Source organism: Primulina tabacum, chromosome 1 (genome assembly GCF_025594145.1).
Source record: "Primulina tabacum isolate GXHZ01 chromosome 1, ASM2559414v2, whole genome shotgun sequence".
In the NCBI taxonomy this organism is placed as follows: domain Eukaryota; kingdom Viridiplantae; phylum Streptophyta; class Magnoliopsida; order Lamiales; family Gesneriaceae; genus Primulina; species Primulina tabacum.
Window position 1 is genome coordinate 24,430,967 of NC_134550.1, and position 16,708 is coordinate 24,447,674.

At 38.9% G+C, this 16,708-nt stretch overlaps 1 protein-coding gene across 1 annotated transcript; it reads right to left on the minus strand.

The window, feature by feature from the left end:
- Nucleotides 1–10,047: 10,047 nt before the first annotated feature.
- Nucleotides 10,048–11,791, minus strand: LOC142506584 (uncharacterized). The gene is made up of 2 exons (XM_075619470.1): nt 11,598–11,791; nt 10,048–10,438 (listed from the first exon to the last, which is right to left on the minus strand). Exons 1-2 carry the CDS (start codon nt 11,789–11,791, stop codon nt 10,048–10,050), a joined length of 585 nt encoding a protein of 194 aa, XP_075475585.1.
- Between the last annotated feature and the right edge of the window lie 4,917 nt (nt 11,792–16,708).

The following is a 16,708-nucleotide window of genomic DNA, read 5'->3' on the forward strand; positions in this document are numbered from 1 at the left end:
ATCCAATTAAATTGAAAGAAGAATCTTTAGCATACCATAATCACACATTTTGTGTGCCTTCAAGGTATTTTAAAATACGTTGGCAGCTGAAAAATGCGATTGCTTAGTTGTGAGGCCCGTGGCCGAAGAGGGCGGGGGGTGATTTCAGGTGCCATCAGTTGCACGGACAATGAGCGGCTCCTGGCAGGCTTCTAGGTGGAGGGAACATGAATGAACCGACCCACACGGGAATGAGAGGGATTCCGAGACTGTTCAATGTAATGGACTGTACAGTTGAAGAGGGCTTAAAAGATTTGATTTGTACTACTCATATCACGAAGGTGCATCTTCTTTTCGGTAGCTCATCACATAAGAACTCCAAAGTTAAGCGTGCTTGACTTGGGGCAATTTTGGGATGGGTGACCTCCTGGGAAGATTCCCAGGGTACGTGTGAGTGAGGACATAAGCACGTTGGAAAGACTCGTCTTGATACAGTGAGGACAGTCGTCGAATCTGGGACGTTACAAGTGGTATCAGAGCCGACCTCTCTTAGTACGATGTGGTTCGGGGACGAACCGAGCGGAAGCTGGTGGGCATGTGAGGCCCGAAGCCGAAGAGGGCGGGGGGTGATCGTCGGTGCCATCAGTTGCACGGACAATGAGCGGCTCCTGGCAGGCTTCTAGGTGGAGGGAACATGAATGAACCGACCCACACGGGAATGAAAGGGATTCCGAGACTGTTCAATGTAATGGACTGTACAGTTGAAGAGGGCTTAAAAGATTTAATTTGTAATACTCATATCACGAAGGTGCATTTTCTTTTCGGTAGCTCATCACATAAGAACTCCAAAGCTAAGCGTGCTTGACTTGGGGTAATTTTGGGATGGGTGACTTGCTGGGAAGTTTCCCAGGGTGCGTGTGAGTGAGGACATAAGCACGCTGGAAAGACTCGTCTTGATACAGTGAGGACAGTCGTCGAATCTGGGACGTTACAATATCAGGATGACTAGCAGTTAGGTACAATAAAGAACCTATTAAACCTTTGTAGAGTGCCGTCTCAACTGATATTCTCCCTTGATCATTGTCAAATTTAACTGATGAACTCATGGGAGTATTTGCAGCTGAACATGTTTCCATGCCAAATTTTTTAAGCAATTCCTTCATATATTTGATCTGACTGATAAAAATATCAGTTTTCAGTTGCTTCACTTGCAAACCGGGGAAAAATGTCAGTTCACCCGATCATACTCATTTCGAATTTGTCCAGCATTAACTTGGCAAATTTCTCACATAATTTGGGGTTAGTTGACCCAAACATCATATCATCAACATAAATTTGTACAAGTAAAATATGATCATTCTTAGAGAATTTTAACAAAGTCTTATCAACTTATCCAACAGTAAAATCATGATCAGTTAGAAATTTTGAAAGTGTTTCATACCAAGCCCTTGGAGCTTGTTTAAGACCATACAAAGCTTTGTTCAAATGATAAACATAATCAGGAAAAGAATGATTGATAAAACCTGGTGGTTGTTCAACATAAACTTCTTCCTGTAACTAACCATTCAGAAAGGCACTCCTTACGTCCATCTGGTAGACTTTAAAATTATTGAATGATGCATAGACAAGGAACATTCTTATTGCTTCCATTCTTGCAACTGGTGCCTAAGTTTCATCGTAGTCAATTCCTTCTTCTTTACTGTAACCTTGAGCTACAAGTCTTGCTTTGTTGCGTGCAACTGAACTATCCTCGTTTAGTTTGTTTCTGAATACCCATTTTGTACCTATAACAGTTTTAGAAATTGGTCTTAGAACTAAGTTCCAGACATTGTTATGGGTAAACTGATTTAATTATTCTTGCGTAGCATTTATCCAGTTAGGATCAGCAAGAGCTTCATCAGTTTTCTTTGGTTCTAGTTGTAAAACGAAAGAGGAATGAATAAATAGATTATTTTATTTCTAGTCCTTACCAGATCAGATGGATAACCTATTACCAGTTCTGGAGGATGTGACTTTTTTCCATCGGAGCTCAGTATTTAATGCGTCCATGTCAGCAGCTTCTTCTGTTGGCAACTGAATGTTTTTTTCAGCTTCAGTTGGAGCTTGATCAGTTGGTCACTGAATATTATCAATATGCTCCACCAACTGATTATTAGGGACAACTTCGTGTTCAACTGGTTGATTCAGTATTTCTGGTTCAGGTGTTTGAAGGATGTTTCGATTGATATGATTTTCTTCTTCACTATCATCCTCCAAACATATATCTGTAAATCGATCAACTAGCTCAACTGGATTAGTTGGCTTAATAGTTAGCACAGATTCATCAAATACGACATGAATTGATTCTTCAACATTTAAAGTTCTTTTATTAAAAACTCTATAAGCTTTACCGACTGATGAATATCCAATAAATATTCCCTCTGCAGATTTAGCATCAAAAGCTTTTAAATGATTTTTTCCATTATCAAGAATAAAACATCTGCAGCCGAATATTTTGAAGTATGAAACCACACTTTTTCGTCCATGCGAGATCTCATATGGTGTTGACATATGATTCTTTTTAATCATTGATCTGTTCTGAGTGTAACATATAGTGTTTACTGCTTCTGCCCAAAATCTAAAAGAAATACCAGAATCAGCAAGCATCATTCTAGCAGTTTCTTTAAGGGTCCGATTTCTTCTCTCAACTACACCATTTTGCTGAGGGGTTCTTGCTGCTAAGTGCTCATGCTTGATCCAAGTAATTTCTAAAAATGTTGAAAGATTTTGATTGATGAATTCAATCCCTCGATCAGACCTTATTCGATCAATCACAATTGATTTTTCATTTAAAAGTCTTTTGAAAAGCTTAATCAGTTGTGCAGTAGTTTGTTCTTTGGATTTGAGAAAAATAAATCAAGTAAATCTTGAAAAATCATCCACAATTACTAAAGCGTATTTCATTCCCCCTAAACTCATGACTGGTATTGGACCAAAAAGATTTATATGCAATAGTTCTAAGCATCAGGAGAATGATTTACAACCTCTGTTTTTGAATTAAGATCTTACTTGTTTGCCAAATTGACATACTGAACAAATTTTATCCTTTGAGAAATCGACTTTGGGCAAACCAGTTACAAGATCATGGTTACTAAGATAGGCAATAGATTTAAATTTTAAGTGGTTCAACCTCTTATGCTACAACCAGTTTTTAGAAGATTTGGAAGCAATGAAACAAACTGGTGAATAAGGTTGATCAGTTCAACTGACTTTGTAAGTATTTGCACAACGACTGCCAATGAGGATGACTTCATCAGTTGAGTCTCTAACTGAACAAGTGTGTTTGTCAAACTGAACTGAGAAATTATTGTCGCATAACTTACTGATGTTAATTAAATTATACTTCAAATTCTCAACTAGTAAAACATCTTTGATAGTAAAGTTACCATGGATAAGCTTACCCTTACCCACAGTTTTACCTTTGGAATTATCTCTAAAACTGATGTTTGGTCTACTGTATTTGATTAGTTGGGATAGTAGACTTGCATCCTCTATCATGTGTCTTGAGCAGCCACTGTCTAGATACCAGGTGGATTCTTTGTTTGTACCTGTTACCTATAATTACACATAGTATATGATCTTGATACCCATATTCATTTGGGTCCTAAATTGATTAGTCCTTTGGGAACCCAGACTTGGACCAGTCTAACTAACTTTCCAGTTGTTGTCTTCCAAATAGTCTTTCTCGATTTTTGAGTGTTAAGTGTGTGGTGTGAAGAAGAAACAGTATAATTTGTACCATTTTTCGACTGACTGTTCTTTTGATACCTTTTCTGAAATGGCTTACAGTTGTAGTAATTGTAATATCTATTCCTTGAGTACTGATTTTTGTAATTGAATCATTTAGAAGACCAGTTTCTTGAATCAGTTGAACTTTTAGGGCTGTATCCAATTCCATACCGTTTGGATTTGTTCTTGCTTTCAGTCGATTGAACAGCTGGTTTACTTGGTTCTGAGAATTCAATTACCATGGTTGATTTTACAAAGGTAATGTACTTTCCTTTGTTTTCATTCAACCTTGGTTGTGTATCACTTGCAGAATTTTCAACATGACTGTTAAAGCCTAAACAAGTTTTATCATCAACTAATTTTTGTGCATTCTGCATTTCAGTCAATGTAACTGAAGACTTGTTCCAAGCTTGAATCAGTTCAGTATGTTTTGAAATTTCAGTTTTTGACTGACATATCAAAGCTTGGTTCTCAATCATTTCCGCTTTTTGCTTTGCAATCTCTCCTTTTAGATGTAACACTTCAATTGACTCATCAGTTTCAGTTTTGATATCATTAGGATCATTTTGCTCAGTTCTAATCTTTTCAAATGGTCGAGCAAGTTTGTGATACTCATTTACCAAGTCATGCAATGTTGTAATGAGTTCTTAACGGGTGAAATCAGTAGAGTTGAAGTCAAATACTTGTTCACTTGCTGACTCCAGTTCAGCATCATCTGCCATTAAGCACTTAATTTCTTCTTCATCATCACTTGAGGTGTATGAGGTTTCAGGCTTTGACTCCTCACTGTCAGTTTCCGCCCACTTAGATTTTCTTTCCTCAGCTAGAACACCTCATGTTTCTTTTTGAATGATGTTTCTTTTTGAATGACTTCTTGTCATCCTTGGTTCTTCTTTTATGTTCATAGGTCTTCTTTCCTTTTTCAGCTGAGCTTCGACTGTCCTTCTTTGGTTTGGGACAGTCAGCAATGAAGTGACCTATTTTGCCACAATTATAGCAAGTATAAGGTTCTTTTTTGGAGTAGTTATTCTGATATTGTTTCTGAAAATTTCCTTGATTTCTTCTCATGAATTTTTTAAAATTTCTGACAAACAATGACATCGCGTCATTGCTTACCTGGTCAGCAGACTTTTCAACTGAACCAGTTGGTTCCAGTCTGACAGCAGTTAAAGCAGTTGTGGCCGCTGGTGTAGAAGGTTCCCTTTCTCTGGTTTGTAGTTCAAACTCATAGGCCTTCAGATCAGCAAACAAGTCATGAAGCTCGACCTTGTTCAGGTCCTTTGACTCCCTCATTTCCATGGTCTTGAAATCTCACTCTTTTGGAAGACCCCTGACAACTTTCAGTGCTACCTCTTTATTGGAATACACTTTTCCAAGTGTAATTAGCTCATTAATAATGCTACTAACTCTTTCATCATATTCATGCATTGTTTCTCCAGACTTCATTTCGATATTGTCAAATATCTCAACAACAACCAATAGCTTGTTCTCCTTAGTTTGCTCGTTTCCTTCACAAAGCTGGATTAGTTTCTCCCAAATTTCCTTAGCAGTTTTGCACATTTTGATTTTGCTGAAAGTGACTTTATCCAGCGTTTTGTATAAGATATTCTTCGCCACATTGTCTAGATTGGTTTTTTCTTATCTTCAGCTGTCCATTCTCTGGGCTTCTCTATACGATGTGGTGCCCCATCGATCATGGCTACAGCTATGTTGACTTTTAAAATCTTCATCAGTCCATCGTTAATGACATACCACATATCATCGTCCTGTGCAGCTAGATGAGCCTGCATTCTGATTTTCCAGTCATCAAAATCTTCTCTGGAAAACATTGGGATTCTATTGAAAGAAGACATGGTTATCAGTTTTGTAAATAAGAATATTTTTGGACAAGATTCAACTGCTCTGATACCACTTGATAGGATGGAATACTTGGCTAAAAGAGTGTTTAGAAGGGGGTTGAATAAACACTCACAACTTTTATCAACTTTTCGAACGTTGAGTTCAGTTTAGTGATAAACCGATGCTTGGAATTTTGTCAGTCAATATCAATCAGTTAACAATAAAGTGCGGAATAAAACTGACTGATAGATAGAATATAAACTGAAATAAGAACACAAGATTTTACGGATGTTCGGAGATTTCAAACACTCCTATGTCACCCCTTCTATTACAAGTATAGGATATTCACTAAAAGACTTTGATTGATACAAAAGTTTGTACAGACCCACTTCAGTTTGGACTTAACACTGCCAAAACTGAAACTCTTAGTTTACAAAATGCTTCACAGTATACAACTTAATTTAGCACAACTAATCTTTTACAAGAACAAGTTTTACAATGATAACAATGTGTTAGAAAGCTCGAAAGTGTAGCCTTGATTGCTACGAATATATGCGATAAACGTGAGCTTTTATTTCAGCAGAGTAACAGCGTATTTTTAGAGAATATACGAGTTTTTATATTCAGAACTTTGATGATACATTCTCAACTGCTCTTCTCTGCTATTTATAGGCTTCTCTTCAACGGTAATATTTAATAGAATTTGAATCTTTTTACCCGTTGGTTGCCATGTCAACATCCTTCTGACATTCGTACACTGTGGCTGAATTGCGACGTTCCCACTATCTGTTGCAGTCTGATTTTGTACTATTGTCGGTTGATCGTCCTTTTCTTGATGTGTACAGCTGAAAGATCAGCTGATAAGCAATATCTGATCAGCTCACAACTGGATGTAGCAACTGATCAGTCAGTTGACTGCCTAGGTTTAGTTTAACTGGTTTTAGTTGAATATTTTGTTCAGTTTACTCTCAAACAATCGATTTAAGCACTTAGTTTGTCAAACAACCGAAATTCAGTTTCCAACACACCTCATTCTAGTTCTATCTAATCGAAAAATCTATATTCCCTCGTCAAATACTCATTGAATTGGTAAAAAAACGTCTTCTATTTTCAAATATGAAATACATAGTTGTTATTCTTCAATTTCATTGTATGTTGCTCCATGTACCCTTCATAAAAATTATTAATAAAAAAATCCAATGACCTATATAAATATTAATTGTTTCTTGTTTTCACTACCGCAAGTGTACGTGTCAAGTTTTAGTACAGGTATAAGTACAGATATCGTTCTCACGAGGAGTAATTATTTAAAACTGTATATTAAGTACCATAATTGTCATAGTTCAACTTTATTTAGAGAAATCGATGAGATAATTTATGATCAATTCAAAGAAAATAACGAATCATGTAAATCTTAGCACGAAGTTGAAATTCAGTGAGTAAATCAATCTAGAGATACGATTTCGTCTGGTCTCCCCTATGCTAAATTAAAATTGACTAACATATCATTAATCGCATCATGTTTATTAACCAAGAACTCGCAATTTTTATATTTTCTTATTTAAGTGATAAATAGAATTGTATTGTCTATTACTGATTGTAATATATCTATCGTGCCTGTGAAGAAGGTCCCGTGTATTGGGGTGGCCATACAGGCGGCTGGGGAAACATCGGTTCATCTGGACCTATAGACTCGTCATGACGTATCCGGAGGTTTGCGTAGAATTCTCACACAACCGAGATAACGACATCCAAAGGGGGTTGAGCAAATTCAACCCATTCTCGTCGTTCCAGTTCCTCCACGATAACACCGCGTAGAATTGACAAGTTAAATCCCCGTTCCGGGATTGATGGATCTTGTCATAGAACTCTCGTAGACTTGTTGGGCCTCCTCATTCCAAAATCTATGAGAATCAAAACTTGAGGAGGAGAAAGCACCCTTTTTGGATTTTTTTTCGGAGCTATGTAATTCAATAATTCAAAGCTTATACTCACACACCAAAAACAGTCGAGGAGTCAAGATCACTGATAATCGCACCCCAACATGCGTCAGAGCAAATATAATCAACTCACCACACCAACCAATCTAGTTATCAATGCCACGTACAAACACAGTCACAAAGTGTTTTAGAGCAGTGAGAAGCACCCAATTCACAAAATTAAAAATTCCCATACAGAAATTCTAATTAATCTCAAGATTTGAACAAAATTTGGATATAACTCTTACTAGCACCAGAAAGCGACCTGGAATTGGAGTGTGGTTGGAGGTCAGGGCAGTGATCGAAGTTTCGCCGTTCACTTTCAGAGGAGTGCAGCGGCATCATTGGATTAAATTTTTAACCTAGGCTCAATTCGCCCCTTTTTTGACATGGTCGGGCAAATTACGACTCCGAACAGACCACGGATCAAGATGACCCTGAAACAGGCCCTAGAACCATTCCTTAGACCCTAAACAAGACCATGATTTGGCCCTGTTGGACACAGACCGGAATCCCCTTGCTCTAAACCCCTCACATCAGCAGCGCAACAAACCGGCTCTTCACGTGCAGCCGAGGAACAAACGCTCAAGCGGCTATGGCTGCCCTTGGCTCAACTCTTGGCTCAAAATAGACCCTCACCAGGACCCTAATTCATGGCCCTAGCCTCTGGTCCAGCCCTTGAACCTACCCCTTAGCCCTAGGAACCCCCACGAACCAAAATAGCCCCTACGTGGCTGAATACGCACTTTCGGCCTCAGCTTTGCTCCAGCCCATGTAAGCCTTATATGACTCCAACCAAGACCTACCTAAGACCCTAAACCAACCCTCCAGACCATGTCTAGAATCCCATGCAGCCCCCTTGGCCTATGGAACCCCAAACTCGTCCCTTTCCCTCTCTCGGCCCTCATGACATTAACATGCAGGTGTGCTGCCCTTGAGGCGTCACTTATGGCTATAGTCCCTTAAAAACTTACTCTTAGTCTTTTATTTCGTCTCATAAATCTTTCGATTTGCATCACCCCTTCAACAATTCAATAAACATCAAAAATATTTTATGAAAACATGAGATGAACATGTAGGAAATTGAAAACCATCATCCTTGTAAAATTTACACACAAAATCATAATACATGCAATAATATGGATTGAATGGTGCATAAACAAAGGTTCAAAACATGCCTTGTTCCTTTATTATTACGATATACGAGCGACGACGCGATGAGAGACGAACGGGACACAAAACTTCCTTCCTCTCCTCTCCTCTAGTGTTCGGCCACTTCTAGAGTCATATTATGTATTTGTGTGCGCTGGTGCTGTGTGAGACGTGAATGAGGGGTTTAGGGTGGATAGGTTTTATTTAATTAAATCATTAAGTTGTTAAGTGGACTTTAGGTTTGTTAAGGGCCCTAATTATTTTAATTAAATCCTTATTAATCTAGACACATTAAGGAATAATTTAAACCCCTAATAAATCAACAAAAAATTGCCAACAATATTTAAAAATATTTATTGCTACTCATTTCTAGTACCGCACACCCGAAAATACTCATTTTCTTAGCAAAAATTCGTTACCGATTAAGTTCGTCCCTTACTATAAATAGATTAACCGCTTTCCTAATTCGAATTACTAAGTCCCAAGTTTATATTTATGACTTTCTAAAAATAGAAACTTTATCAAAATCGTCCTCGGTTCTCTCCCCTTCTACCGTGCATCGTGTATTCGACTGCGTAAAGTTTACATTAATAACATTCGGTTAAATAATCATTAAATCATTCAGATACTTAAACATGCTTCTAGACAACTCATTTAAATAATTTTGAATAAATTTTCATGCATGCATGTGGTTAGTGTGCTCGGGTTTTCGGGCGTTACAATTCCTCCCCTCCTTAAAAGAATTTCTAGCTCGAAATCAGTACTTATCGAAAAGATCAGGGTAGCGACTCCTCATGCCGGTCTCGGTCTCCCAAGTAGCTTCTTTCTCTGAATGATTCAGCCACTAGACCTTGACCATCTTGATGACTTTGTTGCGCAGTCTCTTCTCTTGCCTGCCTAATATCTGCGTCGGTTTCTCTTCGTAGGTCAAATTTGGAGTAAGCTGTAGATGCTCACAATTCAGTAAATGTGACGGATTCGATATCTATTTGCGGAGCATAGAAATGTGGAAGACATTGTGAAATCCATCTAGATTAAGCGTTAATGCCACCTTGTATGACAATGCTTCCACTCTCTCCAAGATCTCAAACGGTCCAATAAACCTTTGACTGAACTTGCCCTTCTTCCCGAATCGCATCTCTCCATTCTTGGGAACTATCTTGACAAAGACGTGATCCCCAACGACAAACTCGAGATCTCTCCTCCTCTTGCCCGCATAGCTCTTTTGTCTACTTTGCGCCATTTTCATCCTATCTCGGATCTTAAGTATCAAATCTGTAGTTTGCTGAACAATATCCGGTCCAATCTCGGGTCTCTCTATGACCTCATTTCAATGAATTGGTGACCTACACTTCCTTCCATATAGAGTCTCGTAAAGATCCATGCCTATAGACGACTGATAGCTATTGTTGTAGATAAACTCCACTAGCGGCTGCTTCGGCTCCCAACTACCTTTAAAGTCGATCACACAAGCTCCTATTAAGTCCTCCAAAATTTGAATCACCCTCTCCGATTGGCCATCAGTTTGCGGATGGAAGGTCGTACTAAAAAAAATATTGGTCCCCATGCGGAATGAAGACTCTTCTAGAATGATGAAGTAAAGTGTGGATCTCTGTCGGATACTATGGACACTCAAATTCCATGCAGTCTGACTATCTCTTGAATATACAGCTCGACTTACTGTAACATGGAGTATGTCGTCTTCATTGGCAGAAAATGCACTGATTTAGTCATACGATCCAAGATTATCCAAATAGCATTGTAGCCCTTCAATGTTTTCGGCAAACCAACTATGAAGTCCATCATAATTTTCTCTCACTTCCACTCGGGAATAGGGAGTAGCTTTAACAACACTGCTGGTCTCTGATGCACTACCTTCACCTGCTGACAAGTGAGGCATTCAAATACAATCTTCTGAATATATCTCTTCATGCCCGGCCACCAATAGATTAACTGTAGGCCTTTGTACATCTTCGTACTCCAGAGGTGGATAGAGTACGGTGAAGCATGTGCTTGCGTCATAATCTCTCATCTCAACGAGTCACCACTAGGCACCCATAAATGGCCTCTATTTTTTACAATGTCGTCCTCCACATAATACAATGTACTGCCATTCGATTCATCTCTCGTCTTTTACTTCTGCAACTGCTCATTAGTTGACTGCTCATTAAGAATGTGATCTCTCAAAGTGGACTGCACCGTCAAACTAGACAATATAGGTGCATGGCCACTATCATAAATCTCAAGGTCAAGTGTCTGAATCTCTGTCTGAAGAGGTTTCTTTACAGCTAGATGGCCTACTACTGCGGTGTTTTACTCGGTGCATCGGCCACGACGTTAGCTTTTCCTGATTGGTAGCTAATATCACAATCATAGTCTTTAACCAGCTCCAACTATTGCCTTTGCCTCATGTTTAGCTCCTTCTGGGTAAAGAAATATTTGAGGCTCTTGTGATCGGAGAAAATCTTGCATTTCTCACCATACATATAATGTCTCCAGATCTTCAGTGCAAAAACAACTGCAGCTAATTCAAGGTCGTGCATCAGATGGTTTTTTTAATGATTCTTCAGTTGTCTCGACGCATAGGCAATCACCTTATCATTCTGTATCAGCACGGTGCACAAACCGAGCTTTGAAGCATCAATGTAAAGTACATAATTATCTTGCCCGGATGGCATCGCTAGAACTGGTGCTACAGTAAGTTCTTGCTTCAACTTCTAAAAACTGCTCTGACACTTGGAACTCCACACGAACTTGACATTTTTCTTCGTCAGAGCTGTCAAGTGTACTGCAATAGTTGAAAAGCCCTTGATAAACTTTCGATAATATTCGGCCAGGCCTAAGAAACTGCGAATCTCGGATACATTCTCAGTTACTAACCACTCCTTCACAGTTTCGACCTTAGATGGGTCGATCTCTAGTCCATCCTTAGAAATAACGTAGCCTAAAAACACCACCTTCTCCAACCAGAACTCACATTTGCAGAATTTGACAAACAACTTTTGATCCTGAAGCACCTGCAGTGCCGTCCTCAGATGATGAATGTGCTCCTCGTGATTTCTCGAGTAGATCATAATTTCATCTATGAACACGATAATAAACTGATCCAAATACGGCTGAAATACGCGATTCATGATATCCATGAAGATCTCTGGAGCATTTGTCAACCCAAAAGACATCACAATAAATTCGTAGTGTCCATAACGAGTTCTGAAAGCCGTTTTATGAACGTTTTCTTCTTTTACTTTCAATTGATGATAACCAGAACGAAGATCTATCTTCAAGAACATCGAAGCTCCTTGCAACTGAAAAATAGGTCTTCAATTCTTGGCAACAAATAGTTTTTTTTCATGGCCACTGTATTTAACTTTCGGTAGTCAATGCAAAGTCTCAGAATGCCATCCTTCTTCTTTACAAAGAGAACAAACGCACCCCATGGGGATAAGCTAGGGCGAATAAAACCTTTGTCTAACAGCTCTTGAATTTGATCTTTCATCTCTTTCATCTCCGTAGGTTCAATTCGAAAAAGTGCCTTAGAGATTAGCACAATGTCCGCCATCAGCTCGATAGAAAACTCCACCTTTCTCTCCGGTGGAACGCCGGTCACATCATCGGGAAAAACATCAGGAAACTCCTTGACGACCTCCAGTTCATCAATAGTCCGACTTCAGTGTCATGGATAGAGAAAACACTTGCCAAGAAAGCTTGACATCCCTTAATCATTAACTTCCTCGCGCGCAAGAAGTAGATAATGCACGGTACAAGACTGCTCCGACCTGCCTCAAATAAGAATGACTCCTCACCGACATGATTAATAGATACGGCCCTCCGACGAAAGTTGATCGAAGCTCCATTCGCTGCCAACCAATCCATACCCACAATAATGTCGAATTCGAGCATAAGTAGTACAATAAGATCAGCTCGAATGAGGTGTCCTTGAATCTCGAGCTCAACATCACGAACTACACTAGATGATAACATCTCCTCTCCTAATGGAACCATAACTCTAAATCCCAAATGCAGCTGCTTGGGCGAGACCTTCAGACGGTTCGTAAAGAACTCGGAAATAAAGGAACGTGTAGCTCCAGAATCTAACAGCGCATTCGTGGCTACACCCTCAAGACGGATCCTTCCTGAAATTATTGTAACAGCCTTCTGACATGCATTTCTTTACCCATAAATGTCCGAAATTACAAGTTCCTAGAGTTCACAGTCTAGGATTTTATAATGGTGGCTAGATTAATCAACAATCATGCCTTATACCATAAGCAATACTAGCATGTCACCTAAATATACAAAATCAACTGGAAAAGTGAAATGCAAATTAAATTACCAATGATGAGTGTAGTGTCTGGCTCAGCCTCCTCTACATGCATGACGTATGCCCGACCAGTTGCAGGCACCTGAAGCTTTGGGCAATTGAGGGCGATATGTCCTTGCTCTCAACATTTGAAGTACTTTCCATAGAACCATAGACAGACATAATGATGGTGGTTGAGTTCCTTGCAAAAAGGCTTTACATCACTCTTTTGCACTCCCGTCTTATGTGCCTGCCTCGGTGCTCCCGATTTCTGTTGACACTATCCCTTGCTTGGCCCTGTGAAAGGTTTCTTATTCTTCTGATTCGATTACTGAGCATGGTTCATCTTGCACTGCATCTCCCTCTCAATGTTCTTCAGTGACTGCTCGGCTCGAAAGGCTTTAGCAACAGTAGCAGTATAATCAATCAGGGTCTGACAGCATCACATCTCGACGGATCATCGGCCTCAAACCATCCAAGAAATGACGTAACTTCTCTGCAACATTTGAAATCAGGGGCTTCGGTCAAACTTCTGGACGAATTCAGCAACAAATGCATCCCCCTGGCGGAGACTCATAAACTGTCTCTTCAACCTCGAACGAACATCGGCGGTAAAATACTTATCAATTACTACCCTTTTGAAGCCCTCACAAGTCAATGTTGCCAGATCCACTCCTCGCTCCGCTTCCTCGCACCGTAAGGATGCGTCGCCCTTTAGCAAATAGACGGTACAGAGAACCCAGTCAGCGTCCGCCCTATCCATATACCTAAAAATCACCTCCATAGACCTAATCCATCCCTCGACCATGAAAATTCCTCGGGATCCATCCTCCTAAACCGCTCACATACTGCCTCTGGTCGGACCCTCTTAGCATTACCAACGTACTGATCCAGTGATCGAGCCATACCGGCTAGGACACGAGCACTAGCATCCTGATTAAGACTAGGCGGCAGAATCTCCTCCTCCTGCCTATCCTCATTATCTCTGTGAATAACTCGTCTAGGAGGCATGTCTGTACAAGTCGACCAACGCAACACATAACCAAAGTGCAATTTTAAAATAAAAGTCATATAAGCAAGTTCATCTTGAAAAATAAATAAATAATAAGATAACAAAAATTTAAAGCAATAAAAGTCTCATACATTGAGGCGTGACTTCTCGAGCTCCTCGGAAACGACAGCAGACTTAACTGAAACGTCCACTACTCGTTTTCTTAAAAAGTACTAGATTTTTTAAAAAACTACATATAAATATTTCTTAAATATTTTGCACCATTTTTAAAATAAAACAACCAACTAACGTTTAAAAATACAAATAACATAGTTTGAATCATAAAATCGTCAATCGTTTTTAATTCCTAAAATATAAAAATTGTAAAAACTAACAACCACTCAAAAACATTCGTACTCATAATAAAAGTCGTAAAAATATCATTATCATCAACTTAAAATCATAAATCATAACTAGTGCGGAAAACTAGCGCTAGTCCTCGGGTTATGTGCACCTTCAGTCTAGCAAAATCAACCATCAAGATCTCCATTATCATCATTTTCATAATCACTTGCATCAATCACACCTAATAAGTCTAAAGACTCAACACACCATAATCTTGATAACAAGTAATACATATGCAGAACACTTGTAACAGTGAAAATACTTGTACATAAAATAATATTTTCATAATGATGCACAATTTTTAGACATAAACATTTTCATAAAAGTTTTCATATCATCATAAACATATTCATATTCATATTTATATTAAACATTTTAATATTCATTTTCGTTGAATTCAAATCGTTAATTGTGACTTCGTATTTGTATTCGTATTGGGCGATGGATCCATCTACATGTAACCACAGTACTGGGATGCGGGGACATCAGCGACACTCTCACCCGTCAACTGAGCCTTGGCCTACGTACTAACATCTCATCGTATCACGTATTCGTATTAGTCACAATTAGTTCACTTCCTTCAACATTTCGTATTTTCATCACTTATAAAAATTAAACATGCATATAACGTTTTTCTTTTAAACCAAGCATGAAACATGTCTTTTAACGTTATCGTTCATCATAAAATTTCATAAACATGCAAAATAATCATATTAACATCTAAAACAGCATTCAGGACACTGACATGACATTTACTAATTTTCGGGTGTAAAATTACTATTTTACCCGTACACGTAAAATTTCATGTTTTTGACATTTTCTTAATTCCATTGACTCTAGACCATCCCAAATAATTATTTAAACTTACATTAATTTTCTCGTATTTTTATTTGGCTTAAATCAATGATTTTTCAATATAATATTTAATTATAACGTATTACTGCGTTTTAAATCCCAAATTAAATCAAACTTTAATATAAAATCCCCAAATTAAAACTTAGACTTTTTATGTTAAATTAGCCCTCGTGAACCATGAATTGTTCCCCGTGAACCATGTTTCGAATTTAAACCACGAAGAAACCCTAAGTTTTTGAACCAAGCCTAACCTCGGGCCATCTTCGTTTTTATCGAGCCACCTTCAAACCAGCCCGATCCAACTTTAAATCATCTCTCCCCTGGACTCTCGTGAACCCTTAACACCCATAGGACTTGAACCGAAGCCACAACATCAGGTGAAGCAATCGGCCGAGGGGCCCTAGGCGATAGGACTCTACGTTAGTGATGTTAGGACCCTAACAACTGGACCAACCCCTGACCCAGGCCCTTGTAAAACCTCTTAGGACCCTAAGGACTTGACCTAGCCAAGCCCAAAGCCGCCCTGGACGAGCCCTTTCCCTGCGCGGCTGCGAACTTGCGTACACGTCTTCTCGATGACTCTCGGGTGGAGACTCCTCCCTAGCCGTGACTCTCAACGCTAGGAATCCTTCCCTGACCCATACGTGACCCTAGCCCATCTCTGGTCTAGCTAAGCCAAGCCATGCACCAAGTTTCCCTTCAAACCAAGCCCTTGACCCCCAAAAACGTGCAGTTTGGTTCCAGCTTGTATCATGTCTCGTGTGCAGCATCTTAGTGCATCCCAGGACTCTTTAAATTGTGTAAAAACAACACAAGTTCAACCCCTAATCATGGCAGCCCCTTAAGAACATATAAATCATGTTTTTGGATGAAAACACATGCTTTAAAATATCATGATTGCATAAAAACGAAAATAAATCAAAGTATGGTGTGATGGATAAGTAAAGGGGCTTTGCGTTATTAACACACGAATTTTCTTTGACGAATCGAAGAAAGACGACGAGGGGACGATGGCTTGAAAACCTTGGAGAAATTTCTATGCTTCCTTCTTCAAAACCCTTGTGTGTGCCGTGTATAATTGGAGTGAAAAGAGTTTGGGATGCTTAGGGGAGTGGGGCGTGTGAGTTGTAAGGTTATGGGGTAGGTTTTAGGCTTTAAATAATTAATTAACACACTAACAATGGCTTAGGCTCATTAGCAAAGTTAATTAGGCCCAAAAAGCTCGTTAGTGCTAAATAAAATTATTTTGTTTAAAAAAGTTTGTGAAATTATTAGCCGAGTTGTTAAAACTTGAAAATCCAATACCTATAAAAGTTACATCCTAGCGTATAAAATCACATCAAAACTCTTTATTTTCAAAAATAAGAAAAAACATCAACCATATTTTAAATAATTAAAAACAATTATTTAATAAAATTATTTTCCTTTTTTCAGCCCTCG

Coding starts and splice junctions, on each gene's coding strand:
- LOC142506584 (XM_075619470.1), bottom strand. CDS start 11,791: ATGATCTACTCGAGAAATCACGAGGAGCACATTCATCATCTGAGGACG. Junction 10,439..11,597: donor GTCGAAACTGTGAAGGAGTG/GTTAGTAACTGA, acceptor TGACTAAATCAG/TGCATTTTCTGCCAATGAAG.